Genomic DNA, 24104 nt, shown 5'->3' with positions numbered 1-24104 from the left:
AAAGGAAATTGTGGTGCGTTATTCGCTTTTGGGTTCCCGAAAGAAGTCAAGGCGTCGTGTTACAGGCAGCGGCTTGGTTCTGTTTTTTTCGAGGGTCTCTCAGCGCGAGCCGGACGCCCGCAGAAAGTCCGCCTGGCACCCTGTGGGAATGTGCTGTCTGCGCATGCATCCGCGTGCATGCACGTAGAGTTAATCTACATGGAGGGATACCGCTGTATCGATATTTAGCAATACATCAGCCCGCTAGCTCGACCCTGCACACGTGCGGACATGCGTGTCTTGAGACGCAGGCGTCTGTACGGGCAGGTAGGTTGCAGTAATTGCGCATGTGGATGTGTGCATGTGGATGCACGTGCGCTTCTCGGCACCAGTGCTGGCAGCACCATCTCGAGGCTACAAAGGCTAGACGATGGTGTCTCGAGAGACAGCTTTTCAACGTTGTGCGGAAGTGCAGGACTCCTGCTTTCAAGAGGATGGATTTTATTGTAAGGCTTCAGCATCCTTGATACCCACGACAGTCTCACGGGAGGACTCAAGTTGCCAGGTCAATGCAAAGACAGCGGACACCTCTTTGGCGTCCCACCAAAGGCGATTAAGTATCAAACATGCCACACGGGTTCGCAGGAATCGGCCGTGCCCGTTCAACCGCAGGGTCAGTTGACTGAGTTTCGCGAACGCAACTAGGGAGCGTGACAATCAGGGGACAAGACGACAGATAGAGAGACAGGGAGAGAGAAAACTGCCTTGAGGATACTCACAGGAGCAAAGCGCGACCGACCACCACGCAGAGCAAACGACAGGAGCGCACTTCTTGGCAGATGTATCATAAAACGGCGTAGCAGGCGAGGCGCAGCGCCCGGACAAGAGGTCAAAAGTGACCTCACGGGGCTGTGCCTCGCGCGGAACACCTAAATCTGGGCGAGATCCACGAAGCCTCGACCAACTTTGAGCAGGCGTCGCGAGCCTCCTCATTCCTGCTCCCCGTCGCCTCCACAAAACAAGGGCGACGCTCGCGCTCACCTTGCTCCGCTTTCCGTGGCGCTTTTCCAGAGCTCTTTTTGACTCTTGGTCGTTCAGGCTTGCGTGCCCGCGGCGGAGTCGCCTCAGCCTAGAGTCATGAGGCGGACTTCGAAGATGAGATCGCTGTGGGGGGGAATGGTCGGAGGCGCGCCGCGCTTTCCGTACCCGAGTGCGCTGGGGATGAGGATGCGTCGGGACTCGCCCAGGCGCATGCCCTTCACGCCCAGCTCCATGCCCTTGATCACTTCGCCTCTGCCGAGGACGAACTTGATGCGGCCGCTGTCGAAGCGCCGGAGCGACTTGGCCAGCAGGCCCTTGTACTGCACCGACACGCGGTCGCCGTGGCTAGCTGTCTCCTTGCCGCCCGCACTCTTCGACGGGAGCCCAGTGACTTCGTAGGACACACCCGAAGGCAGCGCGACACGGCTGCCGACGCTCACGGCGCCTGGCGCGCCCGCGGGCTTCTGCGTTACGGCTTTCGGCGCCACGGCAGCTGCCTGCTGGTGCTGCTGCCTGGCCTTCTGCGCCTCGCTCGGCTTCGCCTGCTTCTGCTGCTCCTTCCCGCTCGGCGCCTGGGCGGCCTTATTCGCGGCCGGCTTCGCCTTCTCCTCTGCGCCGAGCTTCCGCTTCTTCCGTCCAGAGGGCGACAGCTGCGCAGCCAGCGAAGGCTGCGCAGCGACTGAGCCGGACGGCTTGGCGACCAGGAGAGGCGCGCCCTTCGAAGTGGCGGCCGCGGGCACCAGCTCTGGCGCCTCCTCGTCACTGCTCGCTGACGCGGCGTCGTCCGCGTGCCTCTTTCGCTTCTTTCCCTCGGCTTCTTCCTCCTCTTCCTCGTCGCCGCTCATGTCACAGCACGAACAGGGGTGAGGCGCATTGTCGCCGAGGAGCTGGACGCCCCAGGCCGTCGCGCTGCTCTCGGCGGAAGGCGGCAGGACCGTCAGCGAAAATTGTGCGTCTTCCTGAGAGGCGAAGCAGCAAAACACGCGATAGCGATCATGCGGCGATAGCGGGCGGAGACGCGAAGGAAGGGAGTTGAAAAACGCGGCACGCAACGCCCACACGAGTGCAAGAGGCAGAAGCCAAACAGGCGACCAAACATAACCGAGCAAAGCCAAGCCGAGACTTACACGACGAATTTCGAGAAGGAAAAACGGCGGGAGCCGACACACGCCGGCCTTGGCTTAGGCTCCAGCAGCGAGAAAGCCGTCCACGACACTCCTGCGGAGGGGGGGGGGCGGGGGAGGGGTGGGTTCCTCTGATGTGCGCCAGCTGGACGCCCGCTGAGAGAGAGCATTCCGTTTACACGCGCCTGGCTTACCTCGAACAAAATCTTGCATCTGCCTTGCATGCAGTTTTCATCAAGGATCATGAGCGGCGTCGCTGTCCCTCTGCGGAGAGTGCGGACGCTCAGAAGCACCCGCGGCGGAGGCGGGAGGGCGGCGTCGCTGCCCTTCCTTGCACTTTGTTTGCTCCGCTTCGCCTTCCCTGTCAGGCTCAGCGGAACCAAGAGCGCGCCCGTGAAGCACAAACGGCCCTGCTCGGCATTGAAAGAAAACGGCGAAGAGGCCGAAGGCACAAGAACGGGACCTGCGAGAACGAAACAGACCAGGGGGAGAAAATGGATATCCATAGAAAAAAAACACACACACCCAAACGCCAATCAACCCCTCCCGCGCCTGAGCCTGGTCTCAGGCTCTACAAGGCTCCGGCATTACGCGAGGGCGCCTTCTGACATGTGGTGCTGCGTTCTACACGACAAAAAAAAACAAGATATATGTTGCGGCTCCCATCGCAGCAAGCTCTGCCAAAATGGAAACTCAGCCGACGAAAGGCACACGCCAAAGCGTGATGCGCCGCAGATGAGACGAGACGAGCTGGGTTCAGAGATTCTATCACTCTAAGCACCTCGATGCGTAACTGTGTGGAAAACATTCATATACATAAGGTAGGTCAAATAAACCGCTGACTAGAGAGATTCCTTCCTGCCCAGACAGATAGGGAACCGCACGGCGTGCGAGTGGAAGTGACAAGCACGACAGACGAGTGGAGTAATAGCAAAACTCCAACGGAGACGTCCAGGCTGGGAGGCTGCCCACAGACGAAGCTAGAATTTTTGTTCTCTTGCAAATCCTGCGCATGAGTCCTCACCCCACAACGCCATCGTGGTATGTGGCTTTCCTCGGAGACAGTTCTGCTCTCGCAGTGTTTCGGCTCGCCTCTGGCGCTGCGAAGAACACGGGAAAAAACACCACGAAAAAGTAAACAGCCGGAAAAAATGGCTCTGTTCTTCGCAGTGCCCCTGGAATGATGACGCATTCCACTCGAGACCAGCGGTCCACTCTGTCCTCCATATCCTTTTCTTTGCAGTGCTCTCTTTTGCTGCCTGACTATTCTTCTCATTGTACACATTCCCTCGCCCTTATTGCCTCTGCAGACTTGAATTCATTCGATCTCGCGCGCCCGCTGAGCGCGATTGCAAGTCTACCGACATAGTGCGCTGCGTGTCCCAGAGACTTCGTGGCGAAAATCTTGAACCCGAAGAGTTCGAAATCTGAATAACGCATACAGTCGCAGTCTCTTATTGAGTTCAATGTCTCTGAATCCAAACGGCGTGGTACGAGCCTTCTTAGAGCATCGCGAACCCGCCGACATCTGCACGGCTGCTGCAAGACTCGGTCTCACCTGTCACTCGAAACGCTTGCTCGCCTTCTCGCGCGAGCTCTCCTTCGTCCTTGAGTCGGAAAACGGAGCCGAAGAATGTATAGAGGACGTAAGTCGTTCCCTCGGCGCTGTGGCAACCCAACACAGAAAGCGAGACACCGGAGACAAGAGAAACGCGCGAATCGGCGCTGTTTGTGTGGGAAGTGTCGGCGGCCGCAAAGTCGCCGCGGTCGCCTGTCACGAGACTGGAGCCGGCAGCACGCGGCGCGGAAGGCGAGTGAAGATACTACTCTCGTTGAGGCCGCTCGAGCCCTTGAGTGTGCCCGTCGGAGGTGAGTTAGACAGATATTGGTAGAAGAAGAAAGTTTCGCGGGACAAGCGACCATCTGCGTGTGTGCCGTGGCTGCCTGGGGCGATGCATGCGCGGATCGAGGTTTCCAGGGCTTTTCCGCGCAACTGCGCAGAACCTGCTCGCGAAGCAGACACAAACCCTTCAATTCACAACCCTGCAAATGCTGAATGAGCAGGGGTCTAAACTCGTTGAAAGAAAGAGGAAAGGACTATGAGAGGGGTGCTGGGCTTTCCATCGTCCTAGAGTGAGGAGTGAAGTCGGCGTTTTTTGCGAGTGGTAGCTTACGCCTGTCCCTCCTCGTTCGCGCGGTCTCCCTCGCTCTCTCGCCGTTCGCGCTTCATCTTTGCTTTTAACGTTTCTTATACGGCGGCCTACTTCTTTGTTTCCTCTTGTCTTCAAGATGGCGTCTTCAGCAGGTTCAGCTCTCCGCCTGGGCCTTCCGTCGCTCGCGTCTCCTCGTCTCCGCGCCTCTGCGCCGTCCAGCGCACGCTTGCCCTTCGCCCTCTCCTCTCCGCCGTTCTCGAGTTCGCGCCTGCCTGCGATTCTCGCCGCCGGCGACCCTTCTTCTCTCTCTCACAAGGTCTCTCGAGGCCCTGCGCGCCTCTCCCCTCAGTGCTCGTTCGCCTCGCAAAGCGTCGCGTCTGTCTCGTCTTCCGCTGCGCAGCTCTCCGCCTCCGCTGGGGCGTGTCTGGGTTCTGCGGCGCGCGCGGCGCTCGAGCGTGTAGAGCCGCGCCTCAGGTGTCTCGGCAGCTGCAGCTTCTCAACGGGCGCCCCTACCGCGGGGGACGAGGGCGAGAAGCGCGCGAAGGAGGGCAAACCGACAGACTTCCCGCTGATCTTCGATGGCGGCGAAGAGCGTCTGAGTCCGCAGCAAGTCGCTGAGAAGGAGCAACTCATCAAGGAACTCACGCAGAGACTCAGCGGCCCCCTCGTCGACGCGGACGGCAACGTCCCGACAGGTGCGCCGCAGAAGGCCAGAGAGACACGGCAGGACCGCAGAGGGAGGCAGTGCGCTCAGGCAGCTCCTCGAGGGGCGAACCACACAGCCATCACAGCGGGCTGCTGGAGCGCATTCAGCTTCTGCGCGTTCCTTGCGCGTGCGTGGCAGCGATCGCCGCGCCGCGCCTTTTTGAGTCGGAGTCTTCGTGTCTGGGAGGCCTTAGACGCTCTCTCGTCTGTCCCCTGGGGGTTACGTTCGCTGCCTTTACGCATCCCTCGCTCGTTCCTCGGGGTCGTCGGAGACAGGGAAGGGCCTCCAGTCTCAGACGCGTCGAGTCGGGCTTGGCCTGGGCGATGCCTCCATCACAGATGCATCGCTCGCTCTCGATCTGCAGATTGTCTCTCGGGGTTTTCTCGCAGGCGCGGCGCGGCCGATTGCCATCGAGGTCGACGGCCCCACTCACTTCTACGCCAACAGCACACGCTACACGGCCTACACCAAGCTGAAGCATCGGCTGCTCACGCGCATGGGCTACAAAGTCCTCCACGTTCCGTATTTTGAGTGGAGAAGGCTCCGGTGAGAAGCACCTGCAGCCACCAATGCTTCATACGTACAGATGTGTATCCGCCTACGAGTGCTAAAGCGCTTCCTGGTCGGGGGGGGGGGGGGGGGGGGGGGGGGTCCGCACAGTCAGGTACATGGCCGGCGTGCATAATTGAAGTTCTTGCTTCGTATTCAGATATGCGGTGCAGGGCGGTAGAGGAACCGGCTGGAGGGTTGAGACGCCTCAGCTGCGAAGCTGAGCCGACTAGCGCCTGCGGTATCGATTGTGCGCAGAGGGCAGAAGGAACGCGAAGAGTATATGCGTCGCAAGTTGATGGAGGAGCCGACCGAGTGGCTAGATCCTGAAGACGAGAAATTTTACAACGAACGCATGAAGGTACGGACGTCTCCGCCTCGCTTAATTCCAAGGCCGCCCGCGTTGCCAGCTTCCAGGTGCCGTGGCTTTCTCCCTGTCTTGCCGCGCTGGAGGGTCTCCCCCGGCCTCCGTGGCGGGGGTCTTCGTCGTGATGCCTTTTTTTCGCGTGCATGTAGGCAGCGTCTGGTGATGAGTTGCAATGTTGCTGCATTGTGCCCAGGTGCTGAGGCAGCAGTACGAAGAGGAGGCGCGGCGCGCGGCTGGCCTCGAACCCGCGACCCGAGTGCCGCCGCCTTCTCATCCCTCCGCGGAATCTTCTGCCGCCGCCCCTTTTTCGGCTGCTCCGCCTCCCCCACCTCCTCCGCACCCCTCGGCGCAACCCGCCATGCGCATAGCCTCGCCTGATGAGGGCGTGAGCACGGCTGCCGGCGAGGCCTGGCGAGCACGTCCGCGCCACGAGCGCGAGGGCGACTTACCGCGGCGAGACCTCCCTCCGCGCGAGCGCAGCGGCGCGTATGGAGCGCCCTACCCGCCCCAGCACGGATACTCGCAGGGTCCTCCGCCTCCGTATGCTCCGCAGCATCCTGGGCACGCGGTGGGAAGCGCGCTGGCGCGCCCGCCTGCCTTCCGCCCGCCGGCCTACGCGCCCGCGGTGCAGCCGGGGTCTCCCAGTTTCCATCCAGGGTACCCCGCCTACCAGCCGTCCGCGCCGTTCCCTCCGCCTGCGTTCCCCTCTGCCGCGCCGACGCCCAATGCGCCCGCCGCGCCGAGCGGAGCGTTCGCGGCAGCTGCAACTGCCTCGACGGAGCAGCCAACTTCCGCCCCTGCGACGGGCGACAGCGTCGAGGAGACGATTGCGCAGATCAAGCGGCAACAAGACGAGCTCGCGAAGATGCTAGCCAAGCTCAAGAGCCTCGAGCAGGAGACCGGCAAGAAAGGGCCTGCTGCTGACGGAGACTCTGCGGACGCGCCCGCAGGCCGCACACAGTGAGCGAGGCCAGCGGCAGTGCGAGCCCTAGAGAGACCCATGTGTGGGAAAGGTTGGGAGCGACGCGAAGGATGGTATGGGAGTTCGTGGAAGCCTGGTTTGCCCGTGCGTCTGTGGGCTGCAAGCATGCGACGTGATCCTCTGTGCTTCCGTAAGCGCGGACTGCAGACTACGCGAGGAAACGTGGTTTTGGTAACTCGTGTTTTCGCCGTCCTCGCTCGCTACTTTGCCCCTATTCTATGTCTCGCGCAGCTTTTCGCTTGGCTCAGCCCTCAAGCGTTCGGCAGCGTTTGTCTCTGTATGTCGGTGTGTCTTCTACTTGGATCGGTTTCGCTTGCCGTTCCGCCAGCCTCGCTGACGATGTATTTTTGGAGCAGCTTTCAGTCTGCTGACTTGGAATGGGGCTCTAAGCATCCACTGGACTAAGCCCCTCACGGGACAGCTGTGTAGGGTTCTCAGTTTCACTGAGCTTTGGCCTCCGTCACTTTCGGAATGAGCGTGCGAGTTCTTCCACTCTTTCCTTCTCGAGTCTCCGCATTCCTCTGCGCGTCTAGAGCTTTGTCAAACCTCGATCGCTCTGTGCACTTCACGCTTCCATACGAGTAATAACTTTTGTCTCTACTGCGTCGCCGAGCGAGGAGCGTCTCGGCGTCTATTCGGTCAACCTGTACAGCGGCCCTCTAGTGGCATGCGTGACCGCGACTTCCGCAGGATCCTGTCGAACTGTCTATCCCATCTTGCCGACTGGCCAAAGATCGGGTTCTGTGGGGAGTGACATGCGGTTTCTCCACAGCATAACAGTGAGCCAGGTCGCTCCCGAAAGGAGAGCGCCAGCCCGCGCACACACGACGACGGTAGATCCGGCGCCTGCCAGCTGTTGGCGAGCACTCGCGGAGCTACGGGGAAGTAAACGAAGCAACTCTGAAATGCTCCTGCCTGCGCAAGCTGTTTCTCTTCGTCAGCAGTTGAGTTTGGAACTCGATTCGCTCGTCGACGAAACACACATATGACTCGCCTATCGTGGCAGTAGTGAAAGCAGACTGTCACCCAACTGTCCTTGTCTGCGGCAACCGAGAGAAACAAACGGGGGTCAGGCCGCCGCAGTGGCGGCCGAGGCTGCCAAGGAGCCAAAGACTTGAAGGAGAGAGCGAGTGGAAACTAACTCCCTAGCCTTTCGTTCGTAGACACTAAGCCGGGCGCGAGCACTGGCAGCCCGGACTGAGAAGACACCAAAACTTTAAAAGTGCGACAGAAGAAGCGGAAAGCGCAGAACCTCGAACCAAATACATTCGGAAATGTAGAAATAGAGAAACCGAAGCCACGTGGGAGCACCTGGTAGTTTTGGCCGCGAAACGAGACAAAGGCTGATCTCACAGCTGGGAGCGAAACGTGGCACCTGAAGTTCAGGAGGCCCGGCGCTGCCCTGAGGCGTCTGGCAGCGTGTTTCAGAGACTGCGTTTATCACAAGCTACCGTCGTCTTCGTATTCCTGCCGTTTGGATCGCGGCTTCGCTTTGTTCCGCTTTGGTTTCTTGCCGTAGAGTAGCTGTGGGTCTTCTTCTTCCTCCTTGACGCTGAGGAGATTTTCAAGTTTATAGACGACGGAGTATCTTGCGACCTCTTCGCCAAATGGACTGCGCACTCCTCCCTCTAGCAGCTCATCGTCCTCCTCCTCTCCCTCATCCTCGTCGCTTGGATATGCACTCTCCGCGTCGTCTTCCGACTCTCTTTCGCACTTCCTGTGCCGCTTCTGCTTCTTCGCGGATGGGCTCGGTTTCGCCGGCGCGCCCTCGACGCCAAATGCGAGTTCGCGGCCCATCTCTCGGCGAATCCTGGCGAGCTCTCTCTCGCGTTCTTTCTCCTGCTCGAGCTCCTCAGCCAGCAGAGCCTTCGCCTTCTCGATCAGGCTCTCAGGCGTGGGCGGCGGGGGTTTCGCGACCCGCTTCACCGCGTATTTGAAGCGCGTGAGCCGCCGCAATGCCTTCGCGACCTCCGGCTGCTTGCCGCGCTCTGCGGCGAGCACCGCGGCTTCCCACCAGACAGGTGGCGGAGGCGACGCAGACAGACGCTCGAGAAGAAGCGCTATCGCCTCGCGCCAACCACCTGCGAGACCAAAGGAAGTCGGAGAACGCGAAAGGCCAACTTGGGAGCTGAACGGGAGAAATACCGCACGCTTGAGGCGGAGTCCCGCGCACTGGACACCGTACAATTCTATAAAGCAAAAAAAGGTGGAACAAGACTTACACGGGTGTGCAGGGCCGCAACATCCACATGGAGGCGCGTGCTCATCGCCGGCGCGTCCACCTCAGCGTGAGCAAAGGGGCGACTCGTAAACAGAAGCCGCGGGTTCCGCGGACTCGCCGCAAGACAGTCGGTAGGGCGTGGTCAAGCAGGTCGTGTGCAGCTCATGGCCTTTTGATGACCACGAACGGAGTTACATATCAGATTGTCTTCGCTCCCATGGTTTCAGCTCTCCGTGCCGGTCGCTCGCCTGCGTGCATGAGCCGTATCTTGGCGTCGGCCTGTTGTACACTCCGAATTTGTCTGTGTCTGCGAGTCGCGTCCGATTGTCGCGCGTGCTCAACGCTCACCTCGTTCGCCAAGGGCCTTGATGGCGGCTTCCTCCAGGTCCTCGCGGCCGATCTCTCGCGCTGCCTCGGTCTTTCCTGCTTCTCCATGCTGCCGCACCCGCAGCGCCTGCTTGAATTTCTGCACGAAGGCGAGAATCGCGCGGCTGTCGCGCTTGCGCCGTTCCGCCTCTTCGCGCTGGTCTGCCGCTCGCGCTGTCTCCAATGTGGGGCCCCCCAAGACCTCGAGGGCCTCCAGAGCGAGCGCAGGCGTCAGCAGCGCGTGTGCGGAGTACGGGGCCTGTCAATGCAAGCCCGCGCAAGCAATGACAATGCGTCAGAAAAACAGACGAAGACAGCGCCGGGACTGGAGACACTATCAGAGCGTCTACAGCGGCATGTGAAGGACGCGGCGCAGGGCGGAGGCCAGATACGTGGCTACGCGGCCGCGCTCGTCTCCGCTGCACAGTCGCTGCCTCCTCCTCCCTGTTTCGATTTGTGGGTCTGGGGCGACCGCGGCGGCCTCACAGTGCGTCTCATGGACAGGCTGCCAGACACGTCGCGACCCCACCCTTGTGTGTGTGTCTATCTTTGAAAGATTCACGAAGGCACTATGAGATGATCTGCGTCTGTCCTGTGCCGCACGGGCCATGCCGGCGCTGTAAAACAGGTGTCTCTGTTTCATCGCTCGCGAGAATCTGACTGACTTCGAATGTGCGCGCCTTCTCTCACCTCGACAAGAAAGGGGAGCACTTCAGCCACCAAGTCGCCGGCCCCCACGCGCGACTGTCGGAGTGCCGAACGAAGCGCCTCTTGCAGGAGGCCACGTGGAAGCGGGGCGCCAGCAGGCGAGTGGTACGCCGCGGAAGATGGCGCCGAGCTGAGAGAACCGTTATGCGCAGAGTTTGTGGAGTTCGCAGAGGAAAAAAATGAAGCGGAAGAAGGCGAAGAAGTTGACAGCGTGCAGGACGCGAGAGCCGGCGCTCCGTTCGGCGAAGACAGAGGCGAAGGCTTCGCGGCGTTGTCGGCGTCTTCTCCGTTTATCAGGCGGAATGCACAAAGCGCCTCCACCGGTCGACCTGCTTGTCGGACGAGGCTTCGGAACACGACGGCTTCGTCGCCAGGCTGAGGTGCAAAAACGGAAGTACGCGGCACCTCTACACGGGTAAAAACCAGGATTAGAGCATGGCGAAGAAATTGCAGGCAATGCCACGGCTGGATGGCGAATACCACTTGGAGGCAGGTGCTGCATGCAATTTCGTTTACCCCACACCAAAAACTGGGTGTCCCACCCGCGCCAAGGCAACTCGAAAGCTCAGAAGGAAGTCGTGAGTAGCGGAAGAACGGATGCCGCACAGGCAGGACCAAGAGAAGAAAAGTGTGGCAAGGGAGGGACGCGCGACGCGAGGTTCCACTCCGGCGCGAAGAATGAATAGAAAGCATTAACGCCAGGCACGACGCCGAAAGATACACAAGCCGGGCGCAAGACGCAGATCCGTGTTGGCCGGCATACACGCTTCGCCCGCGCTGGCAGAAGACGCGGAAAGCGAAAGACACATGCGCGGCGACGATCAGACGAAACGAATGGGCGCTAACTTCTCAGGCGATGACGACGCGAACGCGCACGAGGGGAAAAGGCGCGAATCTGGATACGCGTAAACGGCGACGGATCGAGGGTCATTGCTTACCCCGAGGGAAAGGCCAGGATGTTGCTGGCGTAGGAGCCACAGGCGGCGGGCGGCAGACAAGGCATCCTGAAAGGAGTTCGCTCTCCGCTGAAAAAGCCAAAGAGCCACAGAGACAAAACACATAGGAGACACAAGCAAGGCAGAATGAGACAGATAAGCGGCTCCTTACAGAGCTTGGCAACGACCAACGCGAGAGACCTTCACTCGACTTCCCGACAATATAATATATATATATATATATATATCAGTATTGGCACACTCGTCTACACTGTATGGCCAACGTCAGTCCAGTCACACGGCAGAATGCTTGCGGTCCGTCACCGAAAGCCTGCCTGCAGATGCCCGCGAGTATGCCCGCAGATATGCAACTCACTCCTAGCTGCCTGGCGCTACTTCTAGCACATTCGGCACTAGAATGGTGGGGGGGTATACTACGAGAGGGGGGCATTGCTCAACGCAGCAACCGTTTTGAGAAATATAAACAGGAATACAGACATGTATTGGTGTATGGGACTCACGAGTTCGCTGAGCAGGCTTCGTTTGGCCGCAAACCCGGGAGCGAGCGCGACTTTCTTCTGCTTCCATGCAATGGCTCGCTCCTCTGCGCTGCCGCTCTCCTGCGAGTCGGAACTCGCCTGTGTGTCATCATCCGCCCTCTGCGACTTACATGAAGACGAGCGGTGAAAGTCAAATCAATCAATGGACGAGTAACAGATGTGCTGCCGCGTCTAGTCTGTACTGAAGCCAGCACTTTCACGCAAATGAATATATATATATATGCGCAAACATGGAGAGAGAGGCAGAACAGCGATGGCGACACCGAATGCCATGGGTGTCGACGTGGCGCGTAGAAAGCAAGACAGACGAGACTAGGCAAGGAGAAGCGCTGCATATGTACGTGTATTTGTAGCCACTGAGAACTGCTCATAAAGTGGCTACTTTCCTATAGCGTGCATGCTCCTGAGCCAGACATCGTTTCAGACGACGCCTAGAAATCCACCCACACTTGATCATACGGCGTTCACTACATATATATATAAAGGACGGCATTTGCAGATGTCCGCGCTTACGCATGTCTGCTCCTCCGGAGTGGCTCTAGCGGCGTTCTGGTTCCTGTGGTACGTTTTCCTGTCGTCGCCATCGGGCATATTGAAAAGACCTCGAGGCAACCGCGCAAGAAGAATCCGGCTCGTTTCCTTTCCCTCTCCCCCCGCTCCTAAGTGTTCGCTCGCTTGGCTTTCTCCTCTGTGCCTCTCGTACAGTGCGCCGGCTCCTTCCGCCCGGCCGTCGCGTTGTTCCTCGGCGCCCCCTTCTTCGGCACTGTCGAGTGTCTCTTCGAAACCCCACAGTGTCTCCTCGAGGTCGGGGGCAAGACGGGGCCACTCGCGCCTTAGGGCAGCGAACCCTCGCTTCATCAGCGAAGTTAACCGTTGAATGCGTTCGTCCCTCTCCTGTTCCTTCTTGCTTTTCTCCCATCCGGACACGCCGAGGTCCTCGAGAACGCGTTTCCGCTCTCGTTTTTTCTTTTCTGAAAAGCGCAGGATGTCTAATCTCTCTGCCGCAACGCCCTCCAGCCCCTGGATCAGGACTTGTCCGATCGAGACCGGCAGAGGCAGTCGGCGACGCGCGTCGTCTTCTTCTCCCTCTCCCTCACGTTCCTCGCTTTCCTCTGCGTCATCCGCCGATCCGCTGGCTTCCTCTTCTGCACATTTTGTGAGATCCGCTCCCTCCTCTCTGTCTTCGGCTCCCTCCAGTTCCTCGGCGGCACTGGTCGCGGGCGCTGGCGTCTCTGCAGAGACGCGCAGCCCTCCGCTTCCCCCCACCTCGCCCCTCCGGTTCTTCGAGGCTCCCGGCGTCGGCGCCTCGCTTCGGCTGTCTCCTCTCGCGTCCCTGCGCAGCAGCCGCGTCCGGACGGGGAGAAGGGAGTCGAGAAAAATGTTGATGACGGCACGGTGGTCGAACGCCAGGTGCGCACTCCGCATGGCTTCGCCGAAAATCCAAGGCCTGAAGGAGGAAAGCCCACCCTGCGACGTCGCGCCAGATGCGGACTGGAAAGACGAGGGGGAAGACGGGCGCAAGTCGGCCGCTGGCTCACGCCGCGAAACGAGCGTCGATGCGTAGTCATTTGCGACTTCTCGAGACGTCTGTGCGATTCTCGACAGGAGCGAGGCCAGGGTCGAGCCCGGCGCAGGAGCCGCCGCCTGCTCCCGTGGCGCCTGTTGCTCTGCATCTCGTGACATTTCTCCACGTGCGTTCAAGTCGCGTGGCTCTGCATCTTCTGGCGCGTCAGCGTCACCCAGGGCCCGTACGGCGGCCGCAGCGGCGGAGAAAGCACGATTCAAGACAGAGAGCGTCCGCACATCCGGGGAAGGCCCAGAGGCCTTGAGCGAGGCGTAGATCTCGATGAGCCGATCTACCAACCGCCGCACCTCTTCCTCCGTCGCTGGCTCGCCACCGTCGTCTCCCCGCGTCTCTCCCGCGACCCCAGGCTGCTTCGCGTCCTGCGCGGGAGCGTCTGTTAGGCCAGCCAGCGAGGAAATCCGAAAAAGATCCGAGCAACCCTGAATCCTCGCGGGCGGCCTGCGTGGCGCAGTCTTCCCCTCCGCTATCTCGCGCAGCCGAGCCGCGTACGCCTTGAGAAGCTCGTTCCACTGCTGAATGCGGAGGGGCACTTGGTAGAGAGTCTGGAGCCGCAGAAATCTGAAAGCCAAAACAGACGAGAGAACGCGCAGCGGCCAGTGCAACGGAGACCCTGCACACAGAAACCCGGGAGTGCCTACACATTAGCGCAGCCATACACATCAACCCGGATGCCTTCGCCAGATGTCTGACAGCTCCGACCGGCGGGCTCCAGCACACGACGCTCGGTGGTGCGGTACGAGCACCCCCGATATTGCAAAGAGTGTGGCTCTGGTCTTCGCCTCTCTTGAGAGGGAGACACATCCACTCGTCGCTGACGCCACGCAGGACCCTCGAATCGTGGATATCGTGACATAGAGACATCCGGCATGGCCCTACGCGCGCGCCGAAGTGACACGGAACTTCAACTGTAGGCACTGAGTATGAAGCAGCGATTTCTACCAAGCGATGCTGCGTAGAGATTCGCGTATCGCCTGACTACTGGGATCACGTGCAAGCTAGGCATGTTGCGTTCACAGATAGTGCATGGATATAGGCATGCAGGCTTGAGCCAGTGAAGCACCGAGCTCAGTGCCCACTCGGAAAAAATATGTCGACCCTGCACAGCTGCGGTGCGAATCGGGGCTTCTGGCCCTCGTCCCACGACTGACATCGAACGCCTTTGCCAGGGAACCTGTCAACTGTACGCTTACTGCTCGGCCTTCTGCGGGCTGGCCGCTTTGTTTGCCGCGAAGAGAAGCGCCTGAAAGGAGTCTTCGTCGGGGCGCCCGAGGCGCGCGGACTTTTGGTCGAAGGCGTTTTGCCCAGAGTGAAACATCTGGAGGCTGCGCAGATGCGCGAGGAAGAGCTTCTCAGCTGTCTCAACATCCCCCCACTCGGCTTGGCACCGGAGCAGGGCGTTTAGCAGCGGCGTGTCGATCACCCTCACAGCTTTCGTGGCGTCTCGCGCGGGCAGAGAGGCCGAGGGTGACGCCAGAGAACGCGACGTTCCCGCCTGCGTGGCGTCGGCTTGGGAAGAGGAATTAGAAGAGAAGGACGCGGGCGAGGCGTCGTCGCCGCCCGAGAGGGCACTCAGCGCTGAGGCCGCAAGCGACGGCTCTTCGGGAATCAGCGACTGAAGGAGTGGCGAAGGAGCCATGCCCGCCTGTGGCAAATTCAGGTCGCAACAAACACACGAAACATTTCTTAGAGTTCATCGGATGAGTCGACACGAGAAGCGAACCGTCGGCATGAGGGCAGGTGCAGTGCATGCGCCAGGCAGGGAAGGAGTAACTCCAGTCCTTGAGCAACCTTCTCCACATCTGCAGACATCTGCCGCCTCAATACGTGAGCATACATGCATGTTGACAAGCGCACAGTCCGCGCTCAGAATGCGTTCTCTTTATGGATATATATGTATATATTAATATGCTAACTTGCCGAAATGCAAGTCGCTAGGTGTAGAGATGCGTGGTTTGTGGTGCGTCCCTGATCTGCGCTAAGGACGAACGAACACTAACAGGAAGCTGTGGGGAGGCGCTCCCGTCATGACTGTATGCCGCGTACCTTCTTGAATGCATCTAACGCAGTAGTGAGCGTCACCGCGTTGGGTTTGGCGTGATCTTTCGTCCTCATCATTTCCCTCAGGAGCCACTCTGCAGCGACAGCGCCGTCGTCGCCGCTCTGGGCAAGCGCTGTTTCGTCCTGGGCCTCCGCCGCGTCTTCTGCATCAGTGGCGTCTCCTCGGTCAGCCGTCCTCCCGTTCGCGCCGCTTGCCCACGCCACAAACTGCGAGGCCTCGGCAGGCTGCGCCGCAGTCTCGCCTGCCCGTGGAAAGGCCGCAGGCGGCGCCAGCCAGTGAGAAGAGGAAGGCAGGTAGCTCTGGCGGGCTGCGGACGCGACGGCGTAGTTGAAGCAGCGGACGTCAGGCAGACACGCGTGCGCCCGGGTCATCCGGTGGATGAGCAGCAGCGTGTCGACCAGTGGCGAGGACCTCCGCCGTCCAAAGAAGGCAGGGAAAAACGACGGCGAGGCGCGCTTGCTAGTTGCCTGAGAGGAGCCGCGCAAACTCAGCCAGCGGAGCCACAATCCAGCTTCGGCTGAAACAAACCGCCGCCTTGGATCGCCACGCGAGACGAACCGCCTCCCACCCTCCCCCCTCTTCCCGATGAGCCTAGAAAATGCGCACGCCAGAGCGAAGCCAAAGCCTAGTAGGGTGTGGCGTATACTAACCATCCTCAACCGCCCTTTCTGTCTCGTCCTTTGTCCGCCGTGCCCCCCCCCCCCCCCCATTCTCAACGTGTCTCCAACCTGGTTGTCTCACTGCCTCACTCTCTCCTGCGAAGGGTCCCTCCCATGTGCTAGCTCTGAGGTATCCTTACCTTGAGGGCCGCAGCGAAGGCCGCCGCGTGCAGATCTACCCCAGTGTCTTCCATGAGTTCCAGAATCTCCATTGCAGCTTCCGCGCCTCCTTCCGCAGCTAGCGACCCACGGCGCCTCTCGCCAGGGGCAGCAGCTAGACTGTCGGCCGCGGACGTGAAGGCTGAAAACCCTCGCAAGGCGGCTACGTAGGCGCGTGAGAGGAACGACGGCGGGCCTGAGGAACGCTGTAGTGAGCTCGAGTCACCTCGTGCCACGGACGCGGAGGACGGCGACCGCAGCAGGTGACGGTTTTGCGTCTTCAGATCGCAAATGCGAAGCTCGGCGAAGAGAAGTTCCGCCAGGGCAAGTGGGTAGGAGCCGTCGCTCTGAAGGGCCCTCAACACCTGCTCAGTCGCACGAGCGCCCCCGTAGGCACACGAAAATAGAAATGAGTTCGCAGCTTCTGAGGCGGCCCACCATCGCTGCGGTTCGGCCATCCATCAAAGGCTGGCTAGATCGGAAGGACAAGCATCCCTGCTTGAGATAGTTACCGAGTCGCTCCCTATGAATCCCTCTCTCGAAGTCTTGTGAATCAGGCACACTGGCATGTGTATCGGGAACCCGGCCCCAGCGAACGACACACGAAGCAACATAGCACTACCTGAATGTCTACGCAACTGTGACCGGAGTGAGGTGCACGCAGGCACCTGCGAGTCAATGCGTTGAGCTGCAAACAGTTGCAGACCGGAGAGGCAGAGGCATTGTGGAAGTCTGGCCCGGCTCGCGTACCTGGCAATATACTGTGACAATTCGTCGCCTTTCTCTCGCCAAGACACGATCGTTGTCCCGTCGCGCTCTAGGTCTGGTGCATTCTCCTCCGCCTCGTCGCCCAGCCTCGCCGACGCCTTCCCCGTCGCAGCTCAGAGTCTCCATCAGCCTCCGTGTCTGCCCCCGCACGGCCACAACCAGCTCGAGGATCTTCGCGAAGACCGCCATGCGGTTTCCCTTCTGTATCGCGTCCTCGATCTCGTCTCTTGCTCGCTCCGGCTCCCTTCTCTCCATCTCGTTTATCGCGCTTAGAGCCGCTGCGAGCGCCGGCGAGGTCTCCTGCGTGATGTCTGATTCTCTGGCGCTGCTCAACGCCTTTGTTTGCTTCCCGCGTTCAAGGTCAAACAGAGGCGGCGCCGACCCAGCCGCGGCTGTTTGCAGCGCGTGGCGAACGTGCGCAACGAAGAAAGAGAGCGACGCAGGGAGATATGTCTGCAGTTCCGGCGAGAGGCTGAGGAGCTCGGGGGTATCACGCACGATGTTGACAGCAAAGACAAGAAATCTCCCAGCGTCGGCAAAGCGGCCTGTCTGACTGGGAGAACCGGCGTTCGCTTTGTAGCACGACAAGAGCGTCAGCACCGCCGCGAGCTTGGGTAGCAGGTGAAGCGGGAGGCCCGGTGACAGCGCAGGCACCAGTGACGACGCAGAGAGCGAGGCCAGAGACGAGGGCCGGTTCGCCGCAACTGACACAGGGGACGAAGGGGGCATCATGAGCTGTGACAGGTCGAAGGGCTGCCGAGGCAGCGAAAAGAGGAACCGGTGGAGTCTCGAAAACTGGCCAAGCGACGCAAGCGAAATTGCGGTATCCACGAAGCCCACGGTCACCTGGAGGTCGTCGCTCCACTCGCTTCCCAGCTGCTGTTGCGAAGCCGGCGCAGACCGCCGCGACCTCGCATGCAGCGGCAGCCTATAGTCGGGAAGCAGGCCATGGAGGAGGTCGTCGAGGGACTCTAGGCCAGCTTCTTCCACGTCCTTCGCTGAACCTTGGTCTCCCGACTGAGACTCATTGCCAGTGGGGCGTTCATGGAACAAACGCAGCGCCTCAAGGGTTGCAAATTGCATATGGGTCGGCGACACAGCGTGCCTGCGCCTTCGTTTCATGCCGTCCGGTGACTCCCCATCCGAGACAGCGGGATCGTCCTCTGTCTTCTGCACCAGAGCCTGCACGAGCCGCGGCAGCTCGCGAATGTCTGAAGCTTGCCGCAGCATTCGCAGAGTCCATTCAGGGCTCTGCTCATGCACGCCGTTTTCCTGATACACGTCCACGGCCTTCCGTCTCTGGCGGACGGCAGCCTGTGATTCTAGAAATAGATCCAGACGTTCCACAGCCGCTTCTAGAGGGCCGGCGGCCTCGTGTCCTTCCCCGCGTTCATCAGGGGCCTCCGACGGCACGCTCGCGCTCTCATCGGGAGCCTCTCGCTTATCCTGCGCAATCTGCGGTTCGGGGTGCGAGCCGAGATGCAACTCCGCAGTGGCGAGAAAGTCCTCTAAGGCTCCGACCTCACCTTCCACTCTCTTTACAAACGCATCTGAGGACAGCAACGCGTTCGCGTCTTTAGTGCGCATCTGGGTGTCCAAGTCAATTTCAGACGATGTGCTGTCAGCGTCCTCGTGCGCCCTGCTCTGCGCCACTGCCCCCGGGTCACCGGAGGCGCCTCGTGCGATTCCCCCCGCAGCAGCCTGATCCTTCTTGACGGCGTCGATCCACCCTCTGAGTTTCAGGAGAACGAACCGCAGCGCGTCGAGAAGCGGAACCGTCTGGCGAGCCGAGGGAGAAAGGAGGACGCGATCCAGGAGGGTGCGCTGCGCGTGCGTTGCTTTCTCGCCCCGAGACTGCTGTCGCAAGGCATCGAATGTTTCGTTGCGAAGAAGCGAACGACAGGACGTCGCCGAAAACTGCAGAGGCGAGGCCGCCAGCGAAAGATCCGACGCCGCCGCTGCAGCGGCTCGGGCTGAGACGGAAGTCCAAGGAGAAGCAGGACATGCATGCAGGCGCTCGCGCAGCTGCCGGCGCAGTGCGTGGCCCAGCGAGAGAGAAAGCGGAAGTAAAGGCGAAGGCTCAAGAGGCAGAAGTGAAGCGGCGACAGTCGGCGAGGGCGACGAAGACGAAGAAGGGAGAAGGAGAGTCGCGGGCGGCTGGCGCATGGAGGACGGAAGCAGAGCCAGAGCCTGAGCAGCTGCGACGTACTGGGCACGCCACACACACGAAAAGCAAAAACGAAGTGGGCGTGACCCTGCGTGACGCCCACAGCAGGAATCAGATACAACTACTCCGCCGGCGCGACGCAGTGTCTCCAGCTGCCAGGAGGGAAGAGGGTTACCGCGCCCGGCGGAGCTTGCTCGCTCGCAAGCACTCCCTCGGGGACTTGCAGTCGTCTCTCTATCCCTGAAGGAATCGCTGTCTGCAGACGCAGTCAGCCAAGAGGCTCGTGCCGCCCCCGCAACGGGATCCGTGGCACAGCAAGTGCAAAGCAAACACACGAAGGTACAGGGCCTGGTCAAAACTGGAAGGTGCCGCGAACGCAATCGAGAATGGAGGCCAAAACGCAGACCAAGATACAGGAGCGTCTTGTCACAAGATACCTGTTCTTTCTCAGCGCATGCCTCCACCACCAGCGCCGACGCGGCGTAGAGAGTCCTCTCCCAGGTCTCCTGTTCGTCGTATTGTTTCTCTGCGCGTTCACGCGCAGAGGTCGAGGCAAAAAGTTGAACGAGGAGCGCCAACTTCTTCGAAGCTTCTCGCCAGCGGCCCTCTCTTGCGTAGCTGCGCAACAGAACAAACTGGAGGTCTCGTTCGGCGTGCGCCCACGCATCGGAAGCGTCGGATGCATCTGCGGGCCGCGGCGGAGATGCAGCGGAAGAGCCCTCAGCTCCGGGGTCGTATTCGCCGAAGTCTCCGCAAGAGTCAAACGCTGGATCCGGGGCGTTGCGGCGTGTGAACGCCCGAAGCTGTTCCAGTTCTCTCTCGACGTGAGGCGTACGAAGTCCTAGCTCGAGAAGGTCGAGGGCGATGCGCCGCAACTCAGACGGACACAGCGGAGGAGAAGGCTGGAGGACGGCATGGTAACCCAGACGCTCGGCCGCGTGTCCCCCGCTGCCGCCTGGAGACGCAGGCGTCCGCTCGCGGCGGCTGTCTCCTCGTTCTCTCGAGAGCTTCTCGCGGGCCTTTTTCGGCTTCTGTGCTGCTTCCTCTGTCGTGGCGATGCCCTTGTCGGAGTTACCCAGCAGGCGCCGCCCGTGTTCCACGAAGGCACGTATCCGGCACAGGATGTCTGTACCGTGGTCCTGACCGGTCTGGCCTGCGTTGTTCCTTCTCCGTGCTTCGGTTGCTTCTGTCGTGGCGCCGTGCGTGGCTCTTTCAGGCGTTGTCGCAGAGGCCTGCTGCATCATCCCGAGATATTTGACGAAGAGGTGGCGCAGCTTGTGCGCTTCTTGGACCTCCTGCAGAGTACGCAACAGCGACCGTAACTCCCGAAGAGCGTGCAGCGCGGAGGCCTCTCGCTCCTCCCGGCCTTTGTCGCGACAAGCCGTCACGCGCGTCAAGCGTTCTCTGCGTTGCTCCCACATAGGGATCAGGAAAAGCACGTACTCCACGTACACGTTCACAGGTCCACCAACTGCGTGGGGGGGAACTATCCCCGTCCCAGCGTTGCCCGCCGTCTGGGACTCTGGCAGCGCCTGCGACAGCGGTGGCGGAGTCGCCGCTGCCGCTGCGCTCGCGGCGTAGCGTTCCAGGGCGACGAGACGCTTGCGAAGCTCGTTGAGGCGGTGCTGGAATGATGCGAGGCTGTCAGCCCCATCGGTCGGCGCTGGCCTTCCATCAGACAAAAACGCTGTTTCGCCACGCTCAAGAGTCAACTGCGCCAGCGCCGCAAGTCCCAGGAGAAGCTCTTGCGGAGACATGGGGGGCTGCCCGCTGCTGCCCGGGGCCTGGTCACCGTCGGCGGAGGCTGGTTCCTCACGGCTTTGGGCGGTTTGCTCGCCGCGCGTCGCAGCTGCCGCGCGCGTTACAGCTGCCGCAGCTCTAGCAGCGGCATCTTCGAGATATGTGAGGAGCTCAAACAACTGAGCGCGGTTGGCTGCGACCGGCGAACCAGGCGCATGCGGTGAGGGCTCCGACTGAGGCGGAGCGTGAGACGGCAAAGGAGCGGCGGCGGCAAACAGGGCGGAATCCGACGCCTCAGGAGGCGAGGCGGCAGGCGGAACGGAAAGCACGGAGGCCGATGGCGGCGCTGCCTGAGTTTCGCGCGTCGAGTGCACCCGACAAGTCGACCATTCGCTTCGCGGTTTCCCCAGCGGATTTGCGAGGCTGCATGTTGACGCTAGGTCTCGCCGACCAGCCGCCAACGCCGACGGCGGCGACGGAGACCCAGCCGCCGAGAGGAATGAGTATGGCGCGGCTCGACACCACGACACCGGCTTTATCAGACCTCGCGCATCGGTTATACGCAGGCTCTCAGGCCCCCACGACAATGCATTCGACTCGTCCTTCACTTCTGCAAACGCGGCGCGAACTGCGGGCGCACAGGCCGAGGCCAGCCACGGACGCGCCGCACGCAGCTCTGAAGACCGCCGGCGCACATGTGGGCTACTCAGAAAAGCCGAAAGTCCCCGGCGTCTCCGCGCCGGCACCCCGAAGCGACCAGCCAGGAATGACTTGTCTCCTCCGACCGCGAGAAAACAGAGACAGCCACATCTACCCGGCGGCCCTGGCAAGCACTGATCGAGTTTTCCGGTGTTCGTTACGTCGAGTCCACGGGCGTCACGCTGAGAGTTTGCCTGTGTGCGCCGTGAATCGGCAACTGCGCACGCGAGCGTCTTCGCGGAGCAGAAGACCTGGCTGTGTGCCTGTCCAGCCGTTGTCGCCAGGTCAGCCGGATGCGACGGAGATGCGTCTGGCGAGAACACGGAAAACACTGACGACGGGAGGGCGGGCGCCAGAAGACCGCCTGCAAGCAGAGCCGATTGAGGCTGTTGACTGAGACGCTTGTGACGGCCCGCCGGGGGAATCTCGAGCCTGTGGGTGGGGGTGGCGCAGGCGCCGGAAGAAACCCGATGCGGAGAGACCTCAGCTATGCAGCTGGTGTTCCTTCCGTCGACGTGCGAGGTGGAGATGAAAAAGCAGAAGACGACCAAGTACAGGCAGCGAGTACGCCGTAGAATCCCAAGAGGACGCGAAGGGGGGGGGACGGCTTAGCCGAGGAGTTACAAAGGAAACAATTAAGGAGGAGAACAAGGGCACAGGAGACTAGAAAGGAGACATGCATGAACAACGGCGTGGAGCCAAGAGAGAGGAAGGTCTGTGACTGGACCCCGACGCGGAGTGAGAGAAGAGGGAGTGAGCTGGGGAGTTCAGGAGGCCGCCCCCGCAGTGGCAGCACCGATTGCAGCAGACGATCTGAGAATCCAGTCGGCATTTTGGGGACCAGTGGGTAAAAAATGAGAAACAAGACACCGTATGAAAGGTACTATATCGTAGCCTCGAGTACCAGTTGAATACACACCCATTATTTGACGGGTCTGCACACCTGTCCAGTGCGACGGGGTGTCCGACGAACCGCCTTCTTCCCTACCATGCTTAAATAACTCCGCGTTCACTCCACATTCAGTGGAGAGTTGGCGTACGCCGGTGGTTCTGCCACTTGACCGACTAAGCGTGGGTCCGCTCTCTGTTTCAGTGTCTTGTTGTCGCCACCATGATGGTGGCGGGTCAACGCGACGTAGTTAGACCCCTGGCGTGGATCTCGCTACGGAAATCATAAAACGCGTCAGTGGCTGACAAGGAGCCGCTGTCAGCCACGAATCATGCCGTAGAATCCACGAATGCTGGAGGGCCACGAGGATCCAAGCGCATGCAGAGATACGGGGACTTAGAGGAGTCGCTCGACTCTGTCACATGTCACTGGGAAAGGAGATACGGACGACTTCATTGCAAAATGTAAGACCCATTGCGTTATTCCTTGGGTACAGCAGTTCTTGTCCCCGAATCTAGAATGCAAAATAGCTCGAAGGCCTCGTGTCTCCAGAGACATTCGATTTGCATGCGCCTGTGCATGTTTGGCTTTCTCGCGCGGACGCCGTTGTCTGTGAGCAGGTCCTCGTGATCTGCAACCCTGCGCTCAACCAAGGCATCAGCCAGCGGCCCGACCGAAAAACGCGTGGTGTGTGCGGCACACGATGTTTACCCGACGTCTTGTCCGTGATATCCGCAGGCAGGGCATGCCTCTCGGAAGCTGTTTGTTCTCGGCTCAGCGCAAGCGATCCAGCCTGAAGATGACTTTGGGCTACCTCATAGGGCAGAAGATACGCTTGTTTATTAACAGCAGTGGTCGAGAAACACATATGCATTGCAAAGCATCTGTTATCATCGCTGTCCTGCTGGCACTGATCAGCTCAGACATACAATAGGAGCTTAACGCATCCCTATATCCGCGTACTGTATGCGCAACGATGATCTGTGGAGCATACGCCACCCAAGGAGACTATCCCCGAGACTTTTGCATCGACCGAGTCGCTGACGTTCCTTCGTGCCTCAAGATTCCAAGACAACGCACTAATGGCCTCTTTTTTCAACGTTGTGGCTGATGCTGCACCACCACAGATCATCTGCAGCAGTTCGTAGAAGCACGAGAATTCAATATCTGTCCTCCATAAACCGGGTGAAACTTCAAGGCTAAAGTAACCGTAGCAGCACCTGATACTCTGTTGTGTTCAACAGCTTGTGTCAGCTGCTTCGCTTCTGCCCAACCTCGACGAGGTCGACGAGCAGAAGAACCGAAGGCGGGTAACCCCTGAGTTGTTTGTCCACTGCAGTTCTTCACAGCAGGAGAAGGTTTTTCCTTGCAGAGCGGGCACCACATCGCACAGATATCAACCCGCATCACCCACCCTGTATCGAACGGGGTGGGTGGCACTGCCGGGCTGCATCGACACTTTCTGCGGGGGGCCGCTAGCACTGACGACAATGCTACGAATCACTTGGCCGGCCCGAAAGTAGCGGAATCTGTAGTTGATATTTTTTGGATGCGACGCATAACATACAGTGTGAGGAGATGATAGACCGTATTTGTAGGCGATGATGATCCGCGACGACCGGCAGAGTTCTTGTGTGCGCCTGTGGCTTGTCATAGTTGTCGCCAGTGGATGATTTTGCGACATCGAA

General features: G+C 60.3%; 3 protein-coding genes across 3 annotated transcripts; 1 reads left to right on the top strand and 2 right to left on the bottom strand.

The window, feature by feature from the left end:
• Window positions 1–1103: 1103 nt before the first annotated feature.
• BESB_068950 (peptidyl-prolyl cis-trans isomerase, FKBP-type domain-containing protein) lies at window positions 1104–4374 on the bottom strand (the record flags this gene model as incomplete). The annotated part of the gene is made up of 4 exons (XM_029365288.1): window positions 1104–1979; window positions 2339–2607; window positions 3703–3809; window positions 4319–4374. 4 exons carry the CDS (start codon window positions 4372–4374, stop codon window positions 1104–1106), a joined length of 1308 nt encoding a protein of 435 aa, XP_029218871.1.
• Window positions 4375–4433: 59 nt separating this feature from the next.
• On the top strand, window positions 4434–6883 carry BESB_068940 (RAP domain-containing protein; the record flags this gene model as incomplete). Its single annotated transcript, XM_029365287.1, has 4 exons — window positions 4434–4992; window positions 5393–5549; window positions 5811–5913; window positions 6113–6883. 4 exons carry the CDS (start codon window positions 4434–4436, stop codon window positions 6881–6883), a joined length of 1590 nt encoding a protein of 529 aa, XP_029218870.1.
• Window positions 6884–8341: 1458 nt separating this feature from the next.
• Window positions 8342–23408, bottom strand: BESB_068930 (uncharacterized protein; the record flags this gene model as incomplete). The annotated part of the gene is made up of 12 exons (XM_029365286.1): window positions 8342–8982; window positions 9471–9747; window positions 10179–10571; window positions 11135–11221; window positions 11653–11790; window positions 12205–13834; window positions 14467–14918; window positions 15320–15802; window positions 16135–16518; window positions 16904–19129; window positions 19526–21959; window positions 23380–23408. 12 exons carry the CDS (start codon window positions 23406–23408, stop codon window positions 8342–8344), a joined length of 9174 nt encoding a protein of 3057 aa, XP_029218869.1.
• Between the last annotated feature and the right edge of the window lie 696 nt (window positions 23409–24104).

The sequence above is a fragment of the Besnoitia besnoiti genome, chromosome VI, assembly GCF_002563875.1.
Source record: "Besnoitia besnoiti strain Bb-Ger1 chromosome VI, whole genome shotgun sequence".
NCBI lineage: Eukaryota > Apicomplexa > Conoidasida > Eucoccidiorida > Sarcocystidae > Besnoitia > Besnoitia besnoiti.
This window is presented reverse-complemented; position numbering and strand designations above follow the sequence as displayed.